General features: G+C 36.9%; 1 protein-coding gene across 11 annotated transcripts in view; it reads left to right on the top strand.

Moving 5' to 3' along the window:
- Positions 1-23,601, top strand: part of AGTPBP1 (ATP/GTP binding carboxypeptidase 1) — a 195,711-nt gene that overhangs the window by 37,893 nt on the left and 134,217 nt on the right. For 9 of the 11 annotated variants that reach the window (XM_054658866.2, XM_054658865.2, XM_001136417.6 and 6 more), the window contains 2 exons: positions 10,972-11,096; positions 22,470-22,537. In XM_054658866.2, coding sequence (XP_054514841.1) covers positions 10,972-11,096; positions 22,470-22,537 — 193 coding nt within the window. Of the gene's footprint in view, positions 1-10,971; positions 11,097-22,469; positions 22,538-23,601 lie in introns of those variants that run through there. The other 2 variants (XM_063788537.1, XM_016961056.3) reach the window with 2 other exon arrangements.

Raw genomic sequence — 23,601 nt, 5'->3', positions numbered from 1 at the left:
TACTTGGTTTACCTCATTTATTTCCTGTCTTTCCATGTTGATAGGCTATAGAAGCCCAAGGCCACCTTTATTTTTCAGGTGGTAACTTAGTGGATTTATTTTATTTTTGCTTCTGTCTTATTTAACTTCTAAGCAGCAGTTGACATTTCTTTTGGATGTTGTCCCTCCTATTTGAAACTTATTTCAGTTGGTGTCTGCGGTACCATTGTCTCTTGTTTTTCTTCCCACTTCATTGGCCACTGCTTCTAAACCTACTTATGGGACTTTTTCCTCTGTAGGACCTCTAAATAGTCCTCAGGACTCAGCTTTTTCTCCTTTTAACCTATACAGTGTCCTTGGACAATCTCATTTGAGTCCTGTTGATTTAGATGTCATCTGTAGTGGAGACCAATCCCTCTGTATCTCCATGCCTATTAAGTATTGCTACCTGGAAGTTTCATAGTCGTCTCTCACATTATGTGTTCCCCCAGATTGAGCCTTTGCAAATCTTTTCATCCTCTAGTGTTACTCTGACTCAGTGAAATGACATTCTAACCACGCAGAAGTGCAAGCCATAAATCTGGGAGTCATCCTTGACAATCTTTTCATTTAGCATTCTTCATCCAGGCTACCAGTGAATACTGTGTTTTGTATCTATCACTAAAAGTAAATCACTTGTCTGTGTATTTCTCCATGCCCATTGTTGCTACCTTGACCAGGCTTTTATCATCTGTTTCTAAGACCACTGTAATAGTCTCCTTACTTCTCTGCCTCTACTCTTGATTCCTTTATGTAATCCATTCACTTCACAAGAGCCAGGAGGCCTTTAAAAATTGTATATCTAAACTTCCAGTTTGAACATCATTGAATAATTCTGTCTTCCCCATCTCTTCCTGGAAATTATTTCAAATCCTAAAAAACTAGGAGGACTAAACAGCCTCATTCTTTGAAAATTCAGTTATTGGCAAGATTAGGAAACATTAGCTGCAGACTCAGCAATACATGTAAAGGCTGCCAAATGCAACTGGGACATTGGGCAGAAGCCACTTGGGAGGAAGTGAAGATAAGTACACATAGGGACCAGAGGGCTCAGAATAGCAGATCTCAGAAAGCTCCAGCAAAAATATACTTGTTGAAGGTTTAGGGTGGACCCTAAATTGTTTTGCAACAGTTTGACAACTCACTGTAACTGGGTTGTGTAGAGATGGGAGAACAATATTTCATGGATGGAATTGGTCCAGAGAAGCAGATCAGGCAGACTGTTCAACAATTATGTAAACCAATAGCATGTATCCAAAGTAGTCTGTCTCTGTGGCAGCAAAGGAGAGAGCCATTCAATTGTGAGGCCTAATTAATTTGAAATGCTACCCTGGTCTTCCTTCACCTCCCATCTTTTTATAGGAGCTTATACAAGTTACCAATCGAGGAAAATTCAGCTCATTCAATGAGTAATTAAAAGGTACTGTTAAAAAAAAAAAAAAAAAAAGAGAGACAGAGAGTCGTTACCAGAAATAACATTTTTAGGAAGCAGGTGAAAATTCTTATAAAATATTTCACTACAAATTAAAAAAAAAAAAAACTGATGATGTAGTTACCTCTGTGAAGATCATAAAACAGAAACAGATAAATTGAGAGATGATATTGTGAGTCAGCAGGAAGAGATGAAATGTGAACTGGCAATACTTAAAGCAGAAGAGAAAATATCACAGAAAGGACAATTAAATTAGCAGCAGTTTGAAAGTAGATACTATAAAAGCACAGTAAAACACACGAAGAATAGTAATGGAGAAAGTGATCACAATTTAATGGATGTAAACAAATGATTAAAGAGATTGGAGAAAAAAGGTTAGATGTGTAAGACTGGCAAAAGAAATCCAATATACTTGTAACTGTAATTTCCAAGGAAGGAATGGAAACAGTGGAATATAATGTATTATTTAAAAAGTATGTTTTTAGAAATGTATCAAGAAAACTTTTGGTTGAGTGCATGGAGGGAGAAGGAAGAATGATGACTTAAAACACACAGGCTGTGTCAGAGAAAACTGAGCAGAGTAGGATATACGCTAGATAGCAGAACATGTTCTAGAAAAGTTTTGGATCTTAAAGATAGTCTTTTGGGTAGCTAGGTAAAAAGATAACATTATATGGGGCAAAAAGAATCAGGCTGCTTCTAACAACAAAGACTGTTCACCTTCAATTTAAAACTCTCTTGAACAACCTGAGTCAAAGAGGAAATAAAAACAGACATTTGAGAATATCTTGACTATGGTAATGAAAGCAGACACTAACCTTTGGAAACAGGTGAAACAGTTCCCAAAAAGGAATTCACATTTTTTCCTTTCCTAATTGACCTATTGGTAAAGACAGGTAAAAGGTAGTACATCTAAGTTGATCTCATAGAAGTAGAGAGTGGAATAGTGGTGATGGGGGCTTGGAGAGGGTTGTTTTCCCTGTTTATAAAGCAATCTGTCAGAGTCTGTTTTTGTTCTCTGTTACGGTGTTTTACATTGTCTTCTGTTCATGGTGTTCCTCATGTGGACTGTTTGATCACTCCTACAATATAGTAATTGATTTAATTCTTTATAAACATCTACTTTGGTTAAGATAAAAAGTTGGCCGGGTGCAGTGGCTCATGCCTGTAATCCCAGCACTTTGGGAGACTGAGGCGGGTGGATTACCTGAGGTCAGGAGTTTAAGACCAGCCTGGCTAACATGGTGAAACCCTGTCTCTACTAGAAATACAAAAATTAGCTGGGCATGGTGGTGGGTGCCTGTAATCCTAGCTACTCGGGAGGCTGAGGCAGGAGAATCGCTTGAACCAGGGAAGCAGAGGTTGCAGTGAGCCAAGATTACACCACTGTCCTCCAGCGTGGGTGACAGAGCAAGACTCCATCTCAAAAAAAAAATTAAAAAATAAAAATAAAAAAAAAGGCCAGGTGTGGTGGCTCATGTCTGTAATCCCAGCACTTTGGGAGGCCAAGGTGAGTGGATCACTTGAGGCCAGGAGTTCAAGACCAGCCTGGCCAACATAGTGAAACACCGTCTCTAATACAAAACTTAGCCTGGCATGGTGGCACATGCCTGTAATCCCAGCTACTCTGGAGGCTGAGGCACGAGAATCCCTTGAACCTGAGAGGTGGAGGTTGCAGTGAGCCGAGATTGCGCCACTGCACTCCAGCCTGGGCGACAGAACAAGACCCTGTCTCAAAAAAGAAAAAAAAAAGTATAGTGTGTTTAATATATATAGCAATGTATTAGTTTAGACATAGGCTAAGCTGATGTAATAGATACCTCAGAATACAATGGCTAAATATTCAAGCTTATTTCTATTTTATTAACCTAGAGGTTGTTGTTCAAGGGTGGCAGAATGGCTCTGCTTTTCCTGAATATGTGACTTCTATCTCTGGGTCCAAGGCATTTTCTCTTGTTCTCACTATATCATAGCCAGTGGGAATGCAGAAAGGATGCACATCTTATTCTTAAAAGCAAAACTTGCGAAGTGGCTCACATCTCATCTGCCTACATCTCACTTGCCAGGACTTGGATACATGGCTATGCCTAGTGTGGTAGTGACAAGGGCTGGTCACATATATTTTAGTTCTCCTTTTCGGCACCTGGCAGGGTTGTACTGTATTTTCTTTGAGGTTAATCTGTGGCTGTGTGACTTGCTTTAGCCGGTGAAATGAGCTGAAGTGATATTTGTCATTTCCAGGTGAGAGCTTTAAGAGCTAGTGCACCATTTGCCACATCTCTCTCTTTTTTTCCTCTTGGTGTTGCGAACATGAAAATATCTCTGGCAGCCTAGATGGTAGAATGAGTTGAGTCTCCTGCTGACTTGCACTGTACACGTAATGTGAGCAGGAATTACACTTTCGTTGTGTTGAATAAGCCAAGGGGATTGTGGAGTTGTTCGTTTTGGCAGTATAACCTAGCCCAGAAGTTCTCAAGGTGTTAGCTGTGGACCTTAGAGGAATGCGGTCACAACCATTTTCATAGTAGTACTGAGAGATGATTTGCTTTATTCACGCTCATTTTCTCATGAGTATAAAGTGCTGTTTTCCAGAGGCCTCATGATGTGTGATACTGTAACAGGTTGAATACAGAAGTAGGTATGAGACTCTGTCTTCTACTGAGCCAGACATTAAAAGAGTTTTGTAGTAATGTAAAACACTGCCGCTCTTCTCTCTAAATCTTTACTTTTTTGGTAAAATACAGATACCATTTATAAAAATGTTATGTAATGGATTTATTATTTTAAGTGATTTAATGATTGAGTACTTTAAAATGTGTTCAGTTTTAATTTGTGTTATGGTAAAAAAAATCCATTCCACATAAATTAGAAGAAAACAGTTACGTGTTTAGTATTTGGAGAGAAACAGTAAAAATGTGATTAAAGCCAGAATAAAAGTTATAATTGAGCAGAAATTTCTGAAAGATAAGGTGCATTTTGAAAATAAAGCCATATTGTTTGAAATTGTTTTACTACCATGCATCCTGTGTAATCCTAAAACTTTTGTATGTTTTTATGGTTTTTTTTTGCTGCTTATTATTTTTTTTACCGTATTTATGAGGAAGTCTTTATTGCCTGCATTTGATTTATATTTTAAGGTGAAAAAGGTAGTGTAATTTATTTATAATGTGAATATAGGTTTTATATCCCTTGCCCTTACTTAGGAAATTATTTGTTGCAAAGACAGTATCTGCATATCATTGGGACTTTTGCCATATTCAAGAAAATTTATATTTTTAGGAAAATAGCTCCAAGATTGAATATAAGCTCAAAGAATCAAAAGCAGCATGAGACCAATACAATGAAACAAATATTTGAGTGATAATGCCCTTAAAATATTTATTTGGGCTGGATGTGGTGGCATGTGCCTATGGTTTCAACTTTTTGGGAGACTCACGTGGGAGGATCGCTTGAGCCCAGAAGTTTGATCATCCTGGGCAGCATATAGTGAGACCCTGTCTCTTAAAAATAAATAAATAAATGAAATTATTAAAAAAAATATGCATTTGAAGTTAACTTTATTTGATGTGTTTCACATTGATCGTTTTTTCAATTCCATAATTTTCTCACTGTTACATATATAACACTGACAATTACAAATGGAACCTCCCAAAGTTGGTCTCAGCCTTATTTTGATGCATCTAAAAATAGGATTAGGTGTGTAATCCCAGCACTTTGGGAGGCCGAGGCGGGCAGATCACGAGGTCAGGAGATCGAGACCATCCTGGCTAACACAGTGAAACTCCATCTTTAATAAAAATACAAAAAAATGAGCTGGGCGTGGTTGCAGGCGCCTGTAGTCCCAGCTACTCGGGAGGCTGAGGCAGGAGAATGGCGTGAACCCAGGAGGCGGAGCTTGCAGTGAGCCAAGATCGCGCCACTGCACTCCAGCCTGGGCGACAGAGCAAGACTGCTTCTCAAAAAAAAAAAAAAAAAAAAAAAAGGGTTAGGTGGGGAAGATACATTTCTTCCTCTAAGTGTCTTTATTTAACATTCCTCTGCTTTGCAGTGTAGTATCTCAAATTGCTCATATATAGCTTTTTTTCTTTCATTTGCATCCCACCGCCCTCAGATTTTCCAAAGCCAAAATGTGGTCAAATGGTAGAGCTGCCCTCTGGTGTTCACCCTCTGACTCTCAACGTTAGTGTCAACCAGCAGTCTTAACAAATTTTAGAGCTGAGTTGGGAAGTGGCTTAGAATATAATTTTGTTCCATTTTCCTTCTGTAGATAAAAATAAAAATAGATTGATTTAACTGTTTATTTCCATTTATTTGCCTTTAAAAAATTTACCCATCTATCCATCTGGCATTTGGAAAAGGATGATTCTCACAAAGGAATCACTAAGATGAAAGTTTTCTTTTGTAGTGGTAAATTTATTTTAATTGGCGTAATTAATTTTAACTAGTCAGGGTTACTGGCAAAGCAAGCTCTTAATTTTAGGACCTGTGTTCCATTCACTGTGTTTTGTATGTTTGTGAATTGCATGTTGAATTTTTTGAATAGATGTTTTATTAATTGCCAAAAAAAAAAACAACAGATGACCTTTTAAAAGAAAAATAACGAAAAACAAAATGGTCAGTTATTAAATTTTAGAATGTTGGTTTCTGTGAATGCAAATTTCTCTCAAATCTGGGTTACAGAAATTTTTAAAAAGATGTGTTTGCTCTCTAGTACACAGATTGTGGTGACTTATATATCATTTCTCACCAAAAAGAACCAGATCAAGATCACTGAATGTACAAGATAAGCCTAAAAGAGCAGTTCTCAAACTTTTTGGCTTTAGAACCTTTTTCTATTATAAGTTAATGATACTCTTCAAAAAACTTTTGTTCATGCGGATTATTTTATCTGTTGATATTTATCATATAACAAATTAAGACCCATAATTTATCATATTACAAATATTTATCAATTCATTTAAAAAATAATAAACCCACTGCATAACATATAATGTTTTTGCATTAAAAATAACTATGGTTTCCTAAACAAAATAGGTTTGGTAGGAAGAGTGGCATATTTTATTACATTTTTGCAGATCTTATTAATGTCTGGCTTAATAGAAAAGAGATTCTCTTATCTGCTTCTGAGTTTACATGTTATGTGTTAAATATATATACACATACTTTTTTTGTGTGTGTTGTATTGTTGAAGGGTACAAAGAAGACATATCTGGGTTCACACAGAAATATAGAGTAAAGGAAGGAGTACTTTAGTAGCCTTTTTAGATTGTTGTCCTTTGATTTATGGTGGAGGAAAATAAAATCATGTGTTCACTATTTGGAGAAAAACAGTAAAAATGTGATCAAAGCAAAAGTCATAGTTAAAATGTAGAACAAACAGTTTTAAATGAAAATGTGCTTTGGAAATAAAACCATATTATTTGAGATTCAAATTGAAATAGATATTCCTTGATATTACACTAAAGCTTGATAAGTGGTAGTGTCGTATAGGTTAGTTACAATGTGGAATCTGAAACCATATTAGTGAACTTTTGTACTCTGTTACATTAAAATCCGTTGGTCTATCTTACACTTAAAATAGTTCTTTTATCCACATCTGATTTTGTAACACCATGCATTGGTCATTTGGAAAGTACTGATTTAATTATGCAAATCTTATAAATGTGGATTGATACTTTTTTTTTTTTTTGAGACGGAGTCTTGCTCTGTCACCCAGTTTGGAGTCCAGTGGCACAACTTGGCTCACTGCAGCCTCCACCTCCCGGGTTCAAGCAATTCTCCTGCCTCAGCCTCCCAAGTAGCTGGGATTACAGATGTGCGCCACTACGCCTGGCTAATTTTGGTATTTTTAGTAGAGATGGGGTTTCACCGTGTTGACCAGGCTGGTCTCGAGCTCTCGACCTCAAGCGATCTGCCCACCTCAGCCTCCCAAAGTGCTGGAATTACAGGCATGAGCCACTGCGCCCGACCGGGTTGACACATTTTTTACACAATATTAAGAAATTATATTTGTTAATATCACCATTGATTTTATGAGAAAATTCTTTAAATATTGAGACACTGTCAAGGTCATTATGGTAGATCAGTGTTTTCCAAAATTCCAATTTTTGCTTGAAAGCTCAAATTTTATCATCGGCAACAAATCTATTAGTTGTTTCCTTTGAAGTGACAGGCTCACTTTGCTTATCTCCATGAAAAGAGAATGTCTGGCAAAGGCTAGGTGTGGTGACTTACGCCTGTAATCCCAGCACTTTGGAAGGCCAAGACAGGCAGATCACTGGAGATCACAAGTTCGAGACCAGCCTGACCAACGTGGTGAAACCCCGTCTCTACTAAAAATATAAAAATTAGCTGGGTGTAATGGCTCATGCCTGTAATCCCAGCTACTGGGGAGGCTGAGGCAGGAGAATCGCTTGAACCTGGGACATGGAGGTTTCAGTGAGCCGAGATTGCGCCACTGTACTCCAGCCTGGGCAACAGCGCGAGACTCTGTCTGAAAAAAAAAAAAGAAAAAAGAAAAGGAAAGAAAATGTCTGGCAAAATATCCCAGTCTGAATAATCATTGTCCATCGTTTTCTTGAAGTAAAAATGATGTTCTTTGGAAAAAAGTGGCTAGTTTAGCTTGTCATTCAGACAGTTGCATGTATTTTCTCCCAAGATAACCATCATATTTCAATGTGCAGCAGAAATGATTTTATGCACACAGAATATTAAGATGATGTACACTCATGGGTAAAGCTGACATTCTCTTTAAACTACAAATTCATGGTGGTGAAAAATGCACTGACTATTAGAACAGTTTGGTGTCACTGCCTTCATTTTGCTGCAATGCCAACTCTGTACCCATCATTGCCTTTGGACCATCGGTGCAAATGTCCACACAGTGTCAGTGGTAAATAATGTGTTAGTATTTTTATGAAAATTGTCTTTGGCCTTGCACATTTGCTGAAAGGGTCTTAGGTACCCTTAGCATTTTTTTTTAAAGCTCAGTTTTATTTTCTGTGGTAACAAACATTTAAGAACCAGATAAAACAAGGGGCCCCTGAGCACCCAAGGGCCAGTACAGGCCGACCATGAGGCTCTCACAGGAAAGTAGCAACTGTGTCGGTTTTCCTGGTTTTGATATTGTCCTATAGTTATGTGAAATGTAACCATTGGGGAAACTGAGTGAAGCTTACAAAGCACCAGTCTACTATTTTTGCAACTTCCTGTGAATCTATAATTACTTCAAAATAAAAGTTAAAAAAAATTACTGTGTGGAAATGGATTATTGGGCACCAAGAAGGGAAGCAGCCTAGTCACTAAGCTGTGAGAGATGATGATTGCTTGGATGTGGGTAGTCATATAGTAGATATGGAGAGAAGTGAATGGATTTGAGATGTTTTGAGATAGAACTTGTATTGGGTTGCAGTGTGGAAAAGGGAGTCTAGATATTTATGTTGAACCTTCAACTGAATTCATGTGAATTTGTAAAGGTTAAGATTGGAAGAGGACTAGGTTGAGAGGAGGAACAGAAGTTTTATATTGGGCTGGTTAGGTTGGTGAAGCTATCAGAGGTTGAGGCTGCTATTGAACATAGGAGCCAAGCTGCATACAGATAATAATTACAGCTGTGGGATTAGATGGGATCACTCAAGGCAAAAGTGTAGTGAGTGAAGAGAAGTGGGCTGGGACAGAGCTGTTGGGGGAGATGTCAGTGTCTTAGAAGTGTGTCAGAGGGGATCTCAAAGAAGGGGCAAGAGGAGGAAAATCAGGCGAGTATAGAGTCATTGAATCCCAAAGAAGAAAGTGTGTTAAGAAAAGAGGAGATAACTGGTTTGTATGGTGCAGAGATGTGAATATGTTGGGGTTAGAAGTGACCACAGGAGGCTTTTGGGAGATCTCAGAGTTCAGAAGGCAACCTGGTGGTTTGAAAAGTGAACAGTCTGTGGGGAAATGGAGAGAGCAGTACATATTTCTCTTTGGAGGAATATCAGAGAAACAGCTGGTAGGAGCTCCTAGATCATACTTGTGTGCCTACAAGTCTGATTAATTGAAGGGGAAAGATAGATGAGGGATCAGAGAAAGTATAATTGAAAGAGAAAGCAAGTACTTTGAGAATGAAAGGGGCTGGGAGCAAGTGTACGAGTGGATTGTTCTTTGAATCTCAATGTACCAGCCAAATAGAGCCCGTTAAAAGTGAGAACATGTAACTCTTCTGCTCAAAAATTTCCCATCTCACTCATTGTAAAAGCCAAAGTCCTTAAAATGGCCTACAAGCCTCTAAGCAATCTGCTATTTTTCTCTGTTCTCTCCCATGCCTACCCCCAACTCTGACCTTGTTCCTCACTGTCTCCTCCAGCCACACTGGCCACCTCATTGTTCATAGAACATGGCAGTTTTGCTCCTGCGCAGGGATCTAGGAGCTTGTGCCTCCGTTTTTCTGGACAGCTCTTTTTGCCAGTATCTGCACGGCTTGCTTATTTACTTACTTCTTTCAGGCCTGTTCTTAAATGGTACCTTCTCAGTGGTCTTCTCTGACCATGCTGTCTAAAACTGTCTCTCTCCCCCTGCACTTTTTATTCCCCCAATGTGCTTTTTCTCCATAGTACTTCCCATCACCTGAAATATAAAATGTGCATATTTACCTATTTGACTTGTTTCTCACCATAAGAATGTACACTCTATGCAGGGCAGGAGTTTTTGCTTGTTTTGTTTACACTATATTGGCAACACCTAGATCAGTACCGTATGTACAATTTTTTTTGTTGTTGTTGAGATGAAGTCTTGCTCTGTCGCCCAGGCTGGAGTGCAATGGCATGATCTCAGCTCACTGCAACCTCCGCCTCCTGGATTCAAGCAATTCTCCTGTCTCAGCCTCCCAAGTAGCTGGGATTGCAGGCATGCGCCACACGCCCGGCTAATTTTTTTGTATTTTTAGTAAAGATGGGTTTCACCATGTTGGCCAGGCTGGTCTCAAACTGACCTCAAGTGATCCACCAGTCTTGGCCTCCCAAAGTGCTGGGTTTACAGGTGTGAGCCTCTGTGCCCGGCCTATGTACAAATATTTGTATGATAAATAGGAACAGGGAAGAAAGAACATAGGTGGAGGATAGGTAGGCTTAAGGATCTGGTGACAGGAAAGTGAGTGTATTCTTGCTAGATTTATACCAGTTATGAAGCAGGGCGCTAACTGAGAATGGAGTCAGATGGGAAGAAGGATTATCAGAGTTTTGAGGAGAGCAGAGTAAGTGTAAAAAGTCTTTGAGAGTGGAAAGGTGAACTTTCCAGGTGTGATGTAAGATTACTGAACAGGGTTGAAGGGATATTTGTGATTTGTGGTTTTCTGAAATAGAATGTGTTTCTCACTCAAGTCAGTAGAATTTTAACAATATTAAGCTATAGAACAGAGTAAGGAAGTGCGACGTGTAAATGCTTACTGTTTTTAAAAGAGTAGAATTGTTTTTTAAACACTGATCGTTATAGTATTGAATTTACACCATTGATTTAGAATGTGCCCTAACATTCTACGTTCTTTTTAGCCTTACCAATAATTCTAGGATCGTAGGACTCCTGGCTCAACTGGAGAAGATCAATGCTGAGCCTTCAGAATCAGACACTGCCCGATATGTTACATCAAAAATTCTTCATCTGGCTCAGAGTCAAGGTAAACATTGATCTCTTCTTTGTTTTTGAAATGCTTTTTTAATTCTTTAAAAGTGGATGCTAAAAATGTTCAAACTTCTAATAATGGATGATTTTCCACAAAAATTGAACTTTCAGGCCGGGTGTGGTGGCTCACACCTGTAATCCCAGCACTTTGGGAGGCCGAGGTGGGCAGATCATGAAGTCAGTAGTTTTGAGACCAGCCTGGCCAATATGGTGAAACCCCGTCTCTACTAAAAAATACAAAAATTAGCCGGGTGTGGTGGCATGCACCTATAATCCCAGCTACTCGGGAGGCTGAGGCAGGAGAATCACTGGAACCCAAGAGGTGGAGGTTGCAGTGAGCTGAGATCGTGCCACTGCACTCCAGCCTGGGCGACAGCAAGACTCCGTCTCATTAAAAAAAAAAAAAACAAAAAAAACAAAAACCAAACTTTCTCAAATTGACTTGAGTGGAAAACTGAATAACTTTGGAGGAAATTGATCTTCAAAGCATGGTTTCTAATAATGATTACAATTTTACTTATATATGATTACCACCCTCCCATTTACAAATAGTACCTAATTCCAGTGCTACTTGATATAGATTTTTGGCAAAAAGATATCAAGTAGCATAGAATATTGGTTATTATGGGGTCCTCACTTTGAAATTCAGGCTCTACTATTTAGTGGTTGGGTACCTTAGGGAAGTTATTGAATTTCTAAGATGTATAATAGCTGTACCATCTCTGAAGTAGAGGTAACGAATATCACGGGGTTGTCATGAGATTTACATGAGAAGCATGTAAAAAGAATGTTTAAAATGTTCTACAAATGTCAGCTGTAATTAGACTTTTTTAATATTTTATGATGGTAATAGTACTAAATTGATATCGAAACCCTGACAGAGTACACAAATAGTATTGACTTTGTACTCAGGAACATAATGTGAAAAGGCTCAAATAAAACTTTAGGGAATTAAGTCTGTACATGGAAATATGAATATCATTGTTAAAGAACACATTTCAGGAATGCAAGATACCAGGAAATATATCACTATAACATTATCTGAACAGGTCAAATAAAATCCATGTGATTACCTTAATAGTAAAAAGGACTTTGATGAGACTAAAAACTGTGCATGATTTAAAACACACACACACACACACACACACTCTTTTTTTTTTGAATAAGAGAAAACCAGCACTACTTTAATATTTAACAGTGCACATAAAAGGTATTTCTGTTAGAATTAAGGTCTAATAATTATAATCTTTATTTAATTTTTAAAAATTTCATTATTCTGGAGGCTTAGGTCATTCAAATAAGATGTTTGGCAGGCATTTAGTGTTTCAAGATCTCAGTGTCTGTTAACCCTTCTTCTTGGTCATAGACCCTTATATTTATTTTGATAACGTCCTCCCATGTAGCCCATGCATTTGGAGGATAGTTGATACCACCCCATTGTTTCTTGCGTAATTTAAAATACCTGTACCTTTTAATTAAGAAAGCCACTGTATTGGATTCCAGGCTCTGGAAATATTGTACTTATCAACTAAGGCAACTAATGAACAAGGGTGTTCGTTATATCAGTGCAAAATTAAATGTGCCAGGTATATTCACTGCATTGTCATATGAAATACCTCCTCCTCAAAAAAACCAACCAAACAAAAAACCCAACAAAAACAAAAGAAAATGAATCCTTCAGACCTATAGATAAACACTTTTGTCCATTGCTCCTACCACTGTAGACTCTTCTTTGTGTCACAACCTAGAACCCCTACTCCAGCATTACCACTGAAAATACTCCTAATCATACCGCTATCAGGGAATGACCCTCTTCCCACCACTGAAAATACTCCTGACCATACCACTATCAGAGAATGACCCTCTTACCACCACTGAAAATACTCCTGACCCTATCACTATCAGAGAATGACCCTCTTCCCACCACTGAAAATACTCCTGACCATACTGCTATCAAAGAATGACCCTCTTCCCACCACTGAAAATACTCCTGACCATACCGCTATCAGAGAATGACCCTCTTCCCACCACTGAAAATACTCCTGACCCTACCGCTATCAGAGAATGACTTTCTTCCCACCACTGAAAGTACTCCTGACCTTACCACTATCAGAGAATGACCCTCTTCCCACCACTGAAAGTACTCCTGACCATACCACTATCAGAGAATGACCCTCTTCCCACCACTGAAAATACTCCTCACCACTGAAAATACTCCTGACCATACCACTATCAGAGAATGACCCTCTTCCCACCTTTTCAGCCACCACTGGGGTCTAACTCCTGAATACTGTCCCTTGGGGTGTATAATATAGTGACTCTGTTTATAGTGCCTAGGATTAGCCAACCAACACAGTATAAGTTGGTAGTGAAAGGCAGTCCCATCCTTTATAGGATAATCCAGTTAGCTATCCATTTGGGAGAGAAAGTTTGGAATTTATAGTTGAAAGAAGAAATGCAAACAACCAAGAAATGTACAAAAATTTTCTTTACTCCCTTACAGTTCAGGAACTGCTAATGAAAACAACAACAAAGATATCTTTCAGTAGTCAGATTGACAGAAATTAGAATGACAATGTCTGGTGCTGTTGAAGGCACGGGGAGAGGGTACTCTCATACACTGTTGGAGGTGTAGTAATTATTACAAACTTGGGGAAAATAATCTGGCAATGTGTACTAAAACAAATTGTACCTGGTATTTGACCCAGCACCTGGTATTTGATTTTTACTTTAAGATATATATATATATCTATATCTATATCTATATCTATATCTATAGATATAGATATATATATCTATATAGATATATATATTTTTTTTTTTGAGGCAGAGTCTCTCTCACTCTGTTGCCCGGGCTGTAGTGCAGTGGCACAATCTCCACTCATGGCAACCTGCACTTCCCGAGTTCAAGCCATTCTTTGTCTCAGCCCCCCAAGTAGCTGGGATTACAGGCATAGGCCACAACACCAGGCTAATTTTTTATATTTTTAGTAGAGATGGAATTTCACCATGTTGGCCAGGCTGGTCTTGAACTCTTGACCTCAGGCGATCTGCCCGTCTCGGCCTCCCACAGTGCTGGGATTACAGGCGTGAGCCACTGTGCCCGGCCAAGAAATATATTTTAACTGAAATAAAAATGCTAGTTAGAGAGAGTATAGAGATATTCATGTGGCATTATTTGTGATGTCAAAGTTCAAGAAACAACCTAAATGTCTATCACTGAGAGAATGTGTGAGTAATTTTTGATATACCAAAGTGGAAATTTATAGCCATATTATGCAGCTATTATGAATAATACATTATTTATGATGGGGACTCTTGTAACCCCTACACCCAGGCTCACCCCAAACCAATTAAATCTTAATTGTTAAGGCTTTCCAGATGGTTCCAAAATTGAAAGCTACTGCTCTAGAGCAGGGAATGGCTAGCATTTTCTGGGAAGGGCCAGATAGACATATTTTAGGCTTTGTGGGCCATACAGTCTCTGCCCTTTAGCACAAGAACAGCCATAGATGATACATAAAGAAACAGGCATGGCTGAGTTCCTATAAACTTTATTGTAGACATTGAAAAAAAAATTATAGTTGAAACATACAGTTCAAATGTGTAACTATATGCACGCTCTTGGAGGCTTAAATTTAGTATATTACATACAGCAAGTTTCTTTAGTTCATATGACTGTAAAGGTGTATAGTCTCATTTTTGTACAAAATATGTATAGTCTCATTTTTGTACAAAATAAACCATTATATTTGTATGTAATATTTGTATGAGCCAGGCCAAAAAATAAAAGGAAGGATACACATCAAATTGTTAGCAGTAGCTATATTGATGGAATAGGAATGGGGGAGAATAAGGTAAGCTAATTTTGTTTCAGACATTTAAATTGTTGCAACAAGCATATACTACCTATGTATTTAAATGATATAAAAAACCAACCCCTACAACACATTTTATTCACACAATAAACTTATAAATTTCCATAATTTGCCTCTCGTTAACTACTTATGTACAGTGAACATGGTTATTTCTTGCAATTTCCCCTTAGTTTTTTTCCTAGAAACATTTCTATTATCGACTTTCATGCAAATGGTTAATTTGTTGACCCATGGTTGTTGCTAATCTTTCCTTATAATCCTTTTAGTTTCTATAGAGTAGGGAGTGATGTGTCTTTCATTCCTGATTTTGATTGTGTCCTTTCTTTTTTCTTGGTCTGTCAGCTTATTAGTTCTCAACCAGGAGTGATTGTGTCTGCCCCACTTTTTCCCCCAGGGACATTGGCAATGTTTGGTGACATTTTTAGTTGTAAATTTTTTTTTAGTGAGGCTTACTGTAATTTGTTGGATAGAAGCCCGAGATGTTGCTGAACATTCTATAATATATAGATCAGCCCACCACAAGAAAGAATTATCTGTTCCAAAATGTCAAGAGTGCTGAGGTTAAGAGACCCTAGCCTAGCTAAAAGTTTGTCAATTTTGTTGATATTTTTAAAGAATTAACTTCTGGTTTAATTGACTTTCTCTGTTTTGTTTCATTGATTTCCTTCTTTTATTTATTGCTTTCTTCTTTCTGCTTGTTTTGAGTTTAATATGCTCTTTTTTTTGCCTTTTTTTTTTTTTTTTTTAAAATTTTGAGACAGAGTTTCATTCTTGTTGCCCAGGCTGGAGTGCAATGGTGTGATCTCGGCTCACTGCAACCTCTGCCTCCTGGGTTCAAGTGATTCTCCTGCTTCAGCCCCCTAAGTAGCTGGATTACAGGCATCTGCCACCACACCCGGCTAATTTTTTGTATTTTTAGTAGAGACGGGGTTTCACCGTGTTGGCCAGGCTGGTCTCAAACTCCTGACCTCAGGTGATCCACCTACCTCGGCCTCCCAAAGTCCTGGGATTACAGGCATGAGCCACCGCGCCTGGCCGCCATTTTCTTACAGTGGAAGCCTAGATTATTTATTTTGAGACCTTTATTTCTACTGGAGGCATTCAAAGCCATAGATTTTTCTGTAAACACTGCTTTAGCTACATTCTACAGATTTTGATATATTGTATTTTTGTTTTGATTCAGTTGACAATATGTTCTAATTTTCTTCGTGGTTTTTTTCTTTGACCCATTTTTTTTTTTAGAAGTGTGTTGTTTAATTTCCCAATATTTCAGGAATTCCTAAATTTCCTTCTGTTGATTTCTAATTTAATTCTTTTGGCTGGAGAATATACTTTGATTGATTTCAATCCTTGGAATTGCTTGAGACTTGTTTTATGACTTAGTTTATGGTTTCTCCTGAAAAATGTTCCATGCATACTTGAAAAGAATGTATATTCTGCTGTTGTTGGGTGAAGTGTTCTATAAGTATCAATTAGGTTAGTTGATAGTGTTGTTCAGATCTCTTATACGCTGTTGATTTTCTGTCCAGGTGCTCTGTTAATTATTAAGAGTTAGGTGTTAAAATATTATTAAATTGTATATCTTTTTAATTTTGGCAGGTTTTGGTTAATGTATTTTGAGGCCCTGTTCTTAGCTGTGTATACATTTATAGTTGTTTCATTTTCCTGATAGTTTGCCTCTTCCATCATTGTGAAATATTGCTTTTTGTCTCATAATAGTTCTAGACTTAAAGTTCATTTTGTCTAATGATAATATTGCCACTCCAGCTGCCTAATGATTATTACTCTTTGCATATCGTACCTTTTTTCATTCCTTTTACTTTGAACCTGTTTGTACCTTGGAATCTAAAGTGTGTTTCTTGAAGATAACATATTGTTGGATCTTGCTTCTTAACTAGTCTGAGTGTTTTAGTGCTTCCAATTTAATGCATTTATTAATATGATTGGATTTACATCTGCCATTTTGCTAATTGTTTTGTTTCATGTCTTTTACATTCTTCTCATTCTTTCACTGCTTTTGTTGTTATCTAACTTAAAGAAATTGGAGTTCTTTTCTTAGTGGTTCCTATAGGGATTAAAATGTGCATCTTTTTACAGTGTACTTAATTCCAGTCAATATCAAAACTTCCCATATAGCTTCATTTCCTTCTCATTCTTTATGCTGTTATTGATTTACATGTTATGTTTATACATATTAGAATCCCAACAATACAATGTTGTAATTATTGCTTACACAATCTTTTGCTTTATAAAGAAGTTCTGAATGAAGAGCAGGATTTAGAGCCAACAGATTGATAGTTAAAGTAATGGGGGTGGAATTAAGTTTTCTTAGAAGGAGTTGTGGAGTGAGAAAGCTGAGGTTTGTGTCCTGGGAACTGTGCACATTTAGATAGGGCTATAAGAGGGTGAAGATAATCAAGTGCATTCACATGATTTTTATGTCTTCCTGATGATTTACCCCTTTATAATTATGGAAAGTTTCTCTTTATCTCTGGCAGTGTTCTTTGTCTGAAGTTTATTTTGTCTGATATTAGTATAACCCTTCAAGCTTTCCTACGGTTGCTGTTTGCATGATATAGTCTTTTCTATTCTTTTACTCCCAGCCTTTTTGTGTCATTGAATCCAAAGTGTGATTTCTGTAGACAGTATATAGTTGGATCTTTTTAAAAAAAACATCCAGTTTGACAGTCTGAGTGTTTAATTTGAGCATTTGGTCTGTTAACATTTAATGTAGTTGTTGACTGGATTTAGGTCTACAATTTTATTTTCTGTTTGTCTTTTATGTTTTTTATTCCTTTTCTTCCTGTCCTACCCTATTTTGGATTATTTGAACTTTTTTTTAGAATTTCGTTTTAATTTACCTATTGGCTTTTTAGTTATACCTCTTTTCATTTTTAAGGAGTAATTTCTTTGAATATTGCACTAAATGTCATTAACTTTTCACAGTTTGCTTAGAATTATTATTGTTACTTCATGTAAATTTAGAATCTTAAATTTTTTCTACCATTCTTCAGCTGTAATTGTCATATGTATCTACATCTGTATACATTACAACACAATTTTTGCTTTATCAAGTCATGTATGTTTTAAAGACATTAAGAAGAAAAAAGGTAGTTTTTACATTTGCAGAGATATTTACCATTTTGGAAGCTCTTTATTCTTTTCTAATGATGTGAGTTTGATCTGGTGCCATTTCTCTTTAGCCTACAGAATTTTGTCACTTCCAGTAGTTCAGGTTGGCTGTGGAAGATTTTTTTTCCTTAATCTGACAGTGAATTTATTTCACCATTTTTGAAGGATATTTTTACTGGATATAGAATTCTGGTTTGGCAGTTTCATCATCATCGTCTTTTAGCATTTTTAAAGTGTGCTTACAATTGTGTTTCCACCATTTTATGGCCTCCATAATTTCAAATGAGAACTCTGTTGTCATTTGAATCTTCATTTTCCTGAATGTTATGTGTGATTTTTTTCTAACTGATTTCAGGATTTATTTATTTATTTTTTTTTTGGATTTTGCTTTTCAAGTTTGACTGGCTGTAGTTTTCTTCATAGTTACCCTGCTTGGAATTCACTGAGATTTTTGAATCTGTAAATTTATATCTTTAGTCAAATTTGGGACATTTTTGGTTGCTCAGTTTTTTTTCTCCCTTATTTTCCCTATTTGTCTTGTGGAAGTATAATTATACATATATTAGATTTTTGATAGTTTTTCAGCTGTTGTTGAGGCTTATATCTTTTAAGTTTAATTCTCTGTTATTTGGGTTGGATAATTTCTATTGTTCTATTGTCAGTTTCACTGCCTCTTTCCTATGCATCCTTCCAGTTAGCTATCTGATAATTTATTTCAGATTTTTTTTTTTTATTCTCAAGTGTGCACTTGGTTCTTTTGCTTTTGTAGTTTCTATTTCTCTGCTGTGTTTTCCCATCTTTTCATTCATTGTGTACTTCTTTACTTTAACGTCATTTATTATAATAGCTGCTTTAAAGTTCTTGTCTGTAAATCTAATCTAACATTCAGATAATTGAAGCTGTTAAAGAAAGAATACAGCATTATGATAACTGGGAAGGATTATATTTAAAGAAGCCAAAGGAAGATGCAGTAGTCAACAGTGCTAAGTGTTAGGAAGGTTAAAGTTCTTTTTGATTGGATTATTAACAAATTACTGATCACAACAAAAGCACTTTTCAAGTGGTAGGATTAGGTGGAAGATTGCAGTATGTTATAATGTGAATGGCAAATGAAATAATCACAGGGAATATAGAGTACTTGTTTGAGGAGCTTCACCGAGAAAGAAAAGAGGGAAATAGAGGGGGAGGCAGGGTAAAATAAGATTTGGTAAGTATGTGGAATAATAAAAAGTGTATTTATTGGTTGAGAGGGAACAACTGATATGTTGGTAGAGGTTGAAGATAAAGTTTCATAAGAAGGTAGAAAGGATGGAATTCAGAACATAGGTGAAAGGACATTTCTTCCTAACCTCCACTGTCCTGCTCCTCTCTGCCATTTACTGGCTGAAGGAATGCAAGATTGTCAAGGATTTTGGTACAGGAGCATATAGAGTTTGGTTGTTATTAGTAAAATGTTTTGTTAACTAATTACTTTGCTTCATTTTAATGAGGAAAAATGTAGGTTCTGAGAAGTCCAGAGAATGAGAGGAAAGATTGAGGGCTACTATAAATGTTGAAATAGCTATGGGCTATGGCAGGGCAGATGGTGATGGATGTGAGCTAAGATAAGTGAAAGGAGCAGTTTTGTGTTCCCAAGTGAGGTTGCAATTCATTAATTTTATGGTATTAACAGTCTTAAATTGTGGTGTTATTTTTACTCTGATGTAGGAGCAGGGAACTCAGCTTTTTGGGATTCACTTCTGTATCAGGGTTTGTGGTGGGAAAATTGGTGGGGGTGGGGGTGCTTGGAATCCAAGTTAAGTATGGAGGGGACTGATACTGTGGGAAAACAGTGCTACCTCACACTGGATAAGAAGTTTCAACAAAGGTGACAGTGAGGTTTATATAGTCTTTATGAAGGAAAGATGAATAGAAATGTTAGGAGGTTATGGGCCATAAGTAGAAGATTAGAGATTAAGATATCAGAGGCAGAGCAGTTTGAGGTCCTGAGAATGGCCATTCAGAGGGTTGATGAATTGGAGCACAGAGGGAAGGATTTTGTTATGAGGTCGAGAAACTATGGAACTAGGTATTTGAATGAATTTTCCACAATGACATTGAAGTCTCCCAAGATCATGGCAGAATTTGGAGTAGAGTAGAAAACTGTTAGTCTAAACACCTAATTTTCATTTAGTGTGAGGTGTAAACAAAACAGTGGTGAATGTTAACAAGGGGAGGCTGCATTATACTGTCTTCAAAGGAAGAGAGTTTTTTTTACCCTTCATGGAGGTGAAAATGTAATGGCTTGTTAGTAGTGATATTAATATTGAAAAATAATTTGACTTTAATATTAAATCAGGGGCCTTTAAAATATTACATCAAGGGTACATTAGATATTTGAAACAATGTTTTATTTTGCAACTCAACATTTTTTGGTGGAGGCAGCAGGGCTGGAGAAAAAGTAAAGGATAGGTTGCATTATCAGAAGGAATGACATACTTTTTAAAAAGGAGAAATTTAATTTTACTCTCATTAATGAGTTTTTCCTTTGTTCTAGGTAAATTTTATATTCTTTTAAGCATTAGCAATGTGGCAGCAAGGAACTGGTGAATATTATTTTAGGTCTTCATATCACTTACGGGAGTTTCTGTTTTGAAAGATGTAAGGTTCCTTAAGTTTAGTGAAGTCCATTAACTGAACCCGAGATGATGCATGATAGCATGAGATTGTTGTTTTAAGATAAATATGACATGTACTCTCCAGCATATTTATTTTGTAGCTAGTCATAGGTAGTTGTCATAAATAACATTATACTATGTCCCTTCTGTAGTACATTTTTCCCTCTGTTTACTCCTAATTTAGAGTAACTTAATTTTCAAGTGATGTCAGATTCATGAAGTTGAACAGGATTTGCTCAGAACAAAAGTATGATATTCTAAAGGCTTAGCCTGAGTTTGTTTTTCTCCCATCTGTGTTGATATTTTCCTTTAATCAGGGCCTCACTATCTGTTGTTCTTCTCTTAAACTCCCTTGACTATCTCCATGTGGAACATTGAATTTGGTATCAGTCCTTTGAACTTCATTGTGGAATATGTACTGTATTGAGAGTGGGTTGATTGTGTTTTTTAAAATCTCAAAATGTGAAATAAATGGCACTGTCATTCTGTATTAGAATAATTTCTGGCATTAGTATTGAGGTTTGACATAAAGTGCATTAAATGCTGGAAGACTATAAGTTTTGGGTTCAGAAACACAAGTGATCACCTGGTCTTTTCACTTGTTTGCTCAGCGACTTGTACAGATTTATTCTCCTTTCTAAACTTAAATCTTTAGATCCATGAAAAGAGTAGTTTTTTTTCCCCCAGAGGGTTGAAGGGAGTTATAAATGACATAATGTAGCTATGGAATAGTAAATGTTAGTTCCTTTTCTAAATGTTGACCTAGGATGTACTTTTCTTCTTTTGCTAATCAAAGGAGAAGAATTGTGGAGAAGCTCTAGAAACCTTCACCTAATAGAAATAATCTATGCTTTTTTTTTTTTTTTTAACCAATCCTAATGAGAGGAAAAGGATCATTTGGGTGATCTGGTCTCCAGATTGTTTCAGAAGTAGCCTTTTGTTAGTTTTGTTTGTTTTTGTGTGATACAGAATTTTAAAATAGTATTAATACAGGTCGGGCATGGTGGCTCACACCTGTAATCCCAGCACTTTGGGAAGCCAAGGCAGGTGGATCATGAGGTCAGGAGTTCAAGACCTGCCTGACCAACAGGGTAAAACCCCGTCTCTACTAAAAATACAAAAATTAGCTGGGCATGGTGGCACACACTTGTAATCCCAGCTACTCAGGAGGCTGAGGCAGGAGAATCACTTAAACCCGGGAGGCGGAGGTTGTAGTGAGCGGAGATTGCGCCGTTGCACTCCAGCCTGGGCGACAGAATGAGACTCCGTCTCAAAAAAAAAAAAAAAAAAAGATATTAATGCAATCATAGCATTGGAAAATGGTAGTAGGTTTTTGTTTTCACCCATTTTGATGAACAATCTTCTAGTTCTACTCATGAAGATGAGGTAAGACTCCTCCCTTACTCCTAGTTCTGGCACCTGTACTATATTATCGATTTTAAGATTTTAAATGGATGGATAGGAATCACCTAATTCATGACAGGAGCTGTGATGAAATGTGAAGAATGCCATGTTAACTGAAATCTCGAAGTCCACATATGGTAGAATTAGCAACATCAGAGGGAAGAACGTCTGTGAACCAAGTTAGAGTGTTTACTGTACCAGTGGAGACTTGTTGAATCTTTATTAGCTATATGCAACAAAACTATACATACTTTTAAAAATTTATGTTTGAGAAAAAAATTGTTTGCTACTTTTCAGAAAAAACAAGGAGAGAAATGACAGCCAAAGGTTCTACAGGAATGGAAATTCTGCTGTCAACATTAGAGGTAAATCAGTGACACGCTTTAATTATGTAACTACTAATGCCAAGCCATACTGAAGAAGAAAAAACGTATGTGTGTGTATAAATACACACAGAAACACATACACACGTACATATATATACACACACACGTATATGTAATAATTTTTGTTTTAGAGGTAAAGCCAGTAAATGGAAATTCATTTTAGGTTTTTAAAATACTATTTGGAATGGTGGTATAAATATTTTAATATGTATTAGGTGACTATTGAAGTATATTTCCCTTATATGATTATAATGATAACTGTAAATTGTAATCCTAACATGCCATTCTAGTTGGTATAGAAAATAAAGCATTAGCTGGAAATAAATCTTTAGCTTAAAACAAATGAAAATTATCGTTTATTGTTTTAGCTGATATACATTTGTGATTTTACTACACATATTGGTTAACTATATTATATTGATGATAATTGAATTTCTACGCCAGTGTAAAGTTTTTGGTGGACCAGCAGGATGTATTCGGAATCAGGATTCTGTATTTTGTTCAGTTGCAATGTTAAGAACAAGAAATGAATTCATGTTCTTCAATAGGAAGTCTTAGCATCATAAAGATGTCATTTCTCCCTAGATTGCTCTGTTACTTTAGAGCAATCTCAATAAAAGTTACCAACAGTTTTTTTTTTTCTCTTTTCTTTTTTTTTTGAGACAGAGTCTCACTCTGTCGCCCAAGCTGGAGTGCAATGGTGCAATCTCGGCTCAATGCAACCTCTATCTCCCAGGTTTGAGTGATTTTCCTGCCTCAGCATCCCAAGTAGCTGGGATTATAGGTGCACACCACCATGCCCGGCTAATTTTTGTATTTTTAGTAGAGACAGGGTTTCACCATGTTGACCAGGCTGGTCTTGAACTCCTGACATCAGGTGATACACCTGCCTCGGCCTCCCAAAGCACTGGGATTACAGGCATGAGCCACTGTGCCCGGCCTAACAGTTTTGTTTTTAAAGTCCAAATGGGGAGACATAATCAGCAAAATATAAAGCACATTTCTGAGAATGAAGATAAATGAGAAGGGACTATCCCATTAAA

Source organism: Pan troglodytes, chromosome 11 (assembly GCF_028858775.2).
Source record: "Pan troglodytes isolate AG18354 chromosome 11, NHGRI_mPanTro3-v2.0_pri, whole genome shotgun sequence".
Taxonomy (NCBI): domain Eukaryota; kingdom Metazoa; phylum Chordata; class Mammalia; order Primates; family Hominidae; genus Pan; species Pan troglodytes.
Note: the sequence above shows the minus strand (reverse complement) of the source record. Positions and strands in the feature narration are given on the sequence as shown.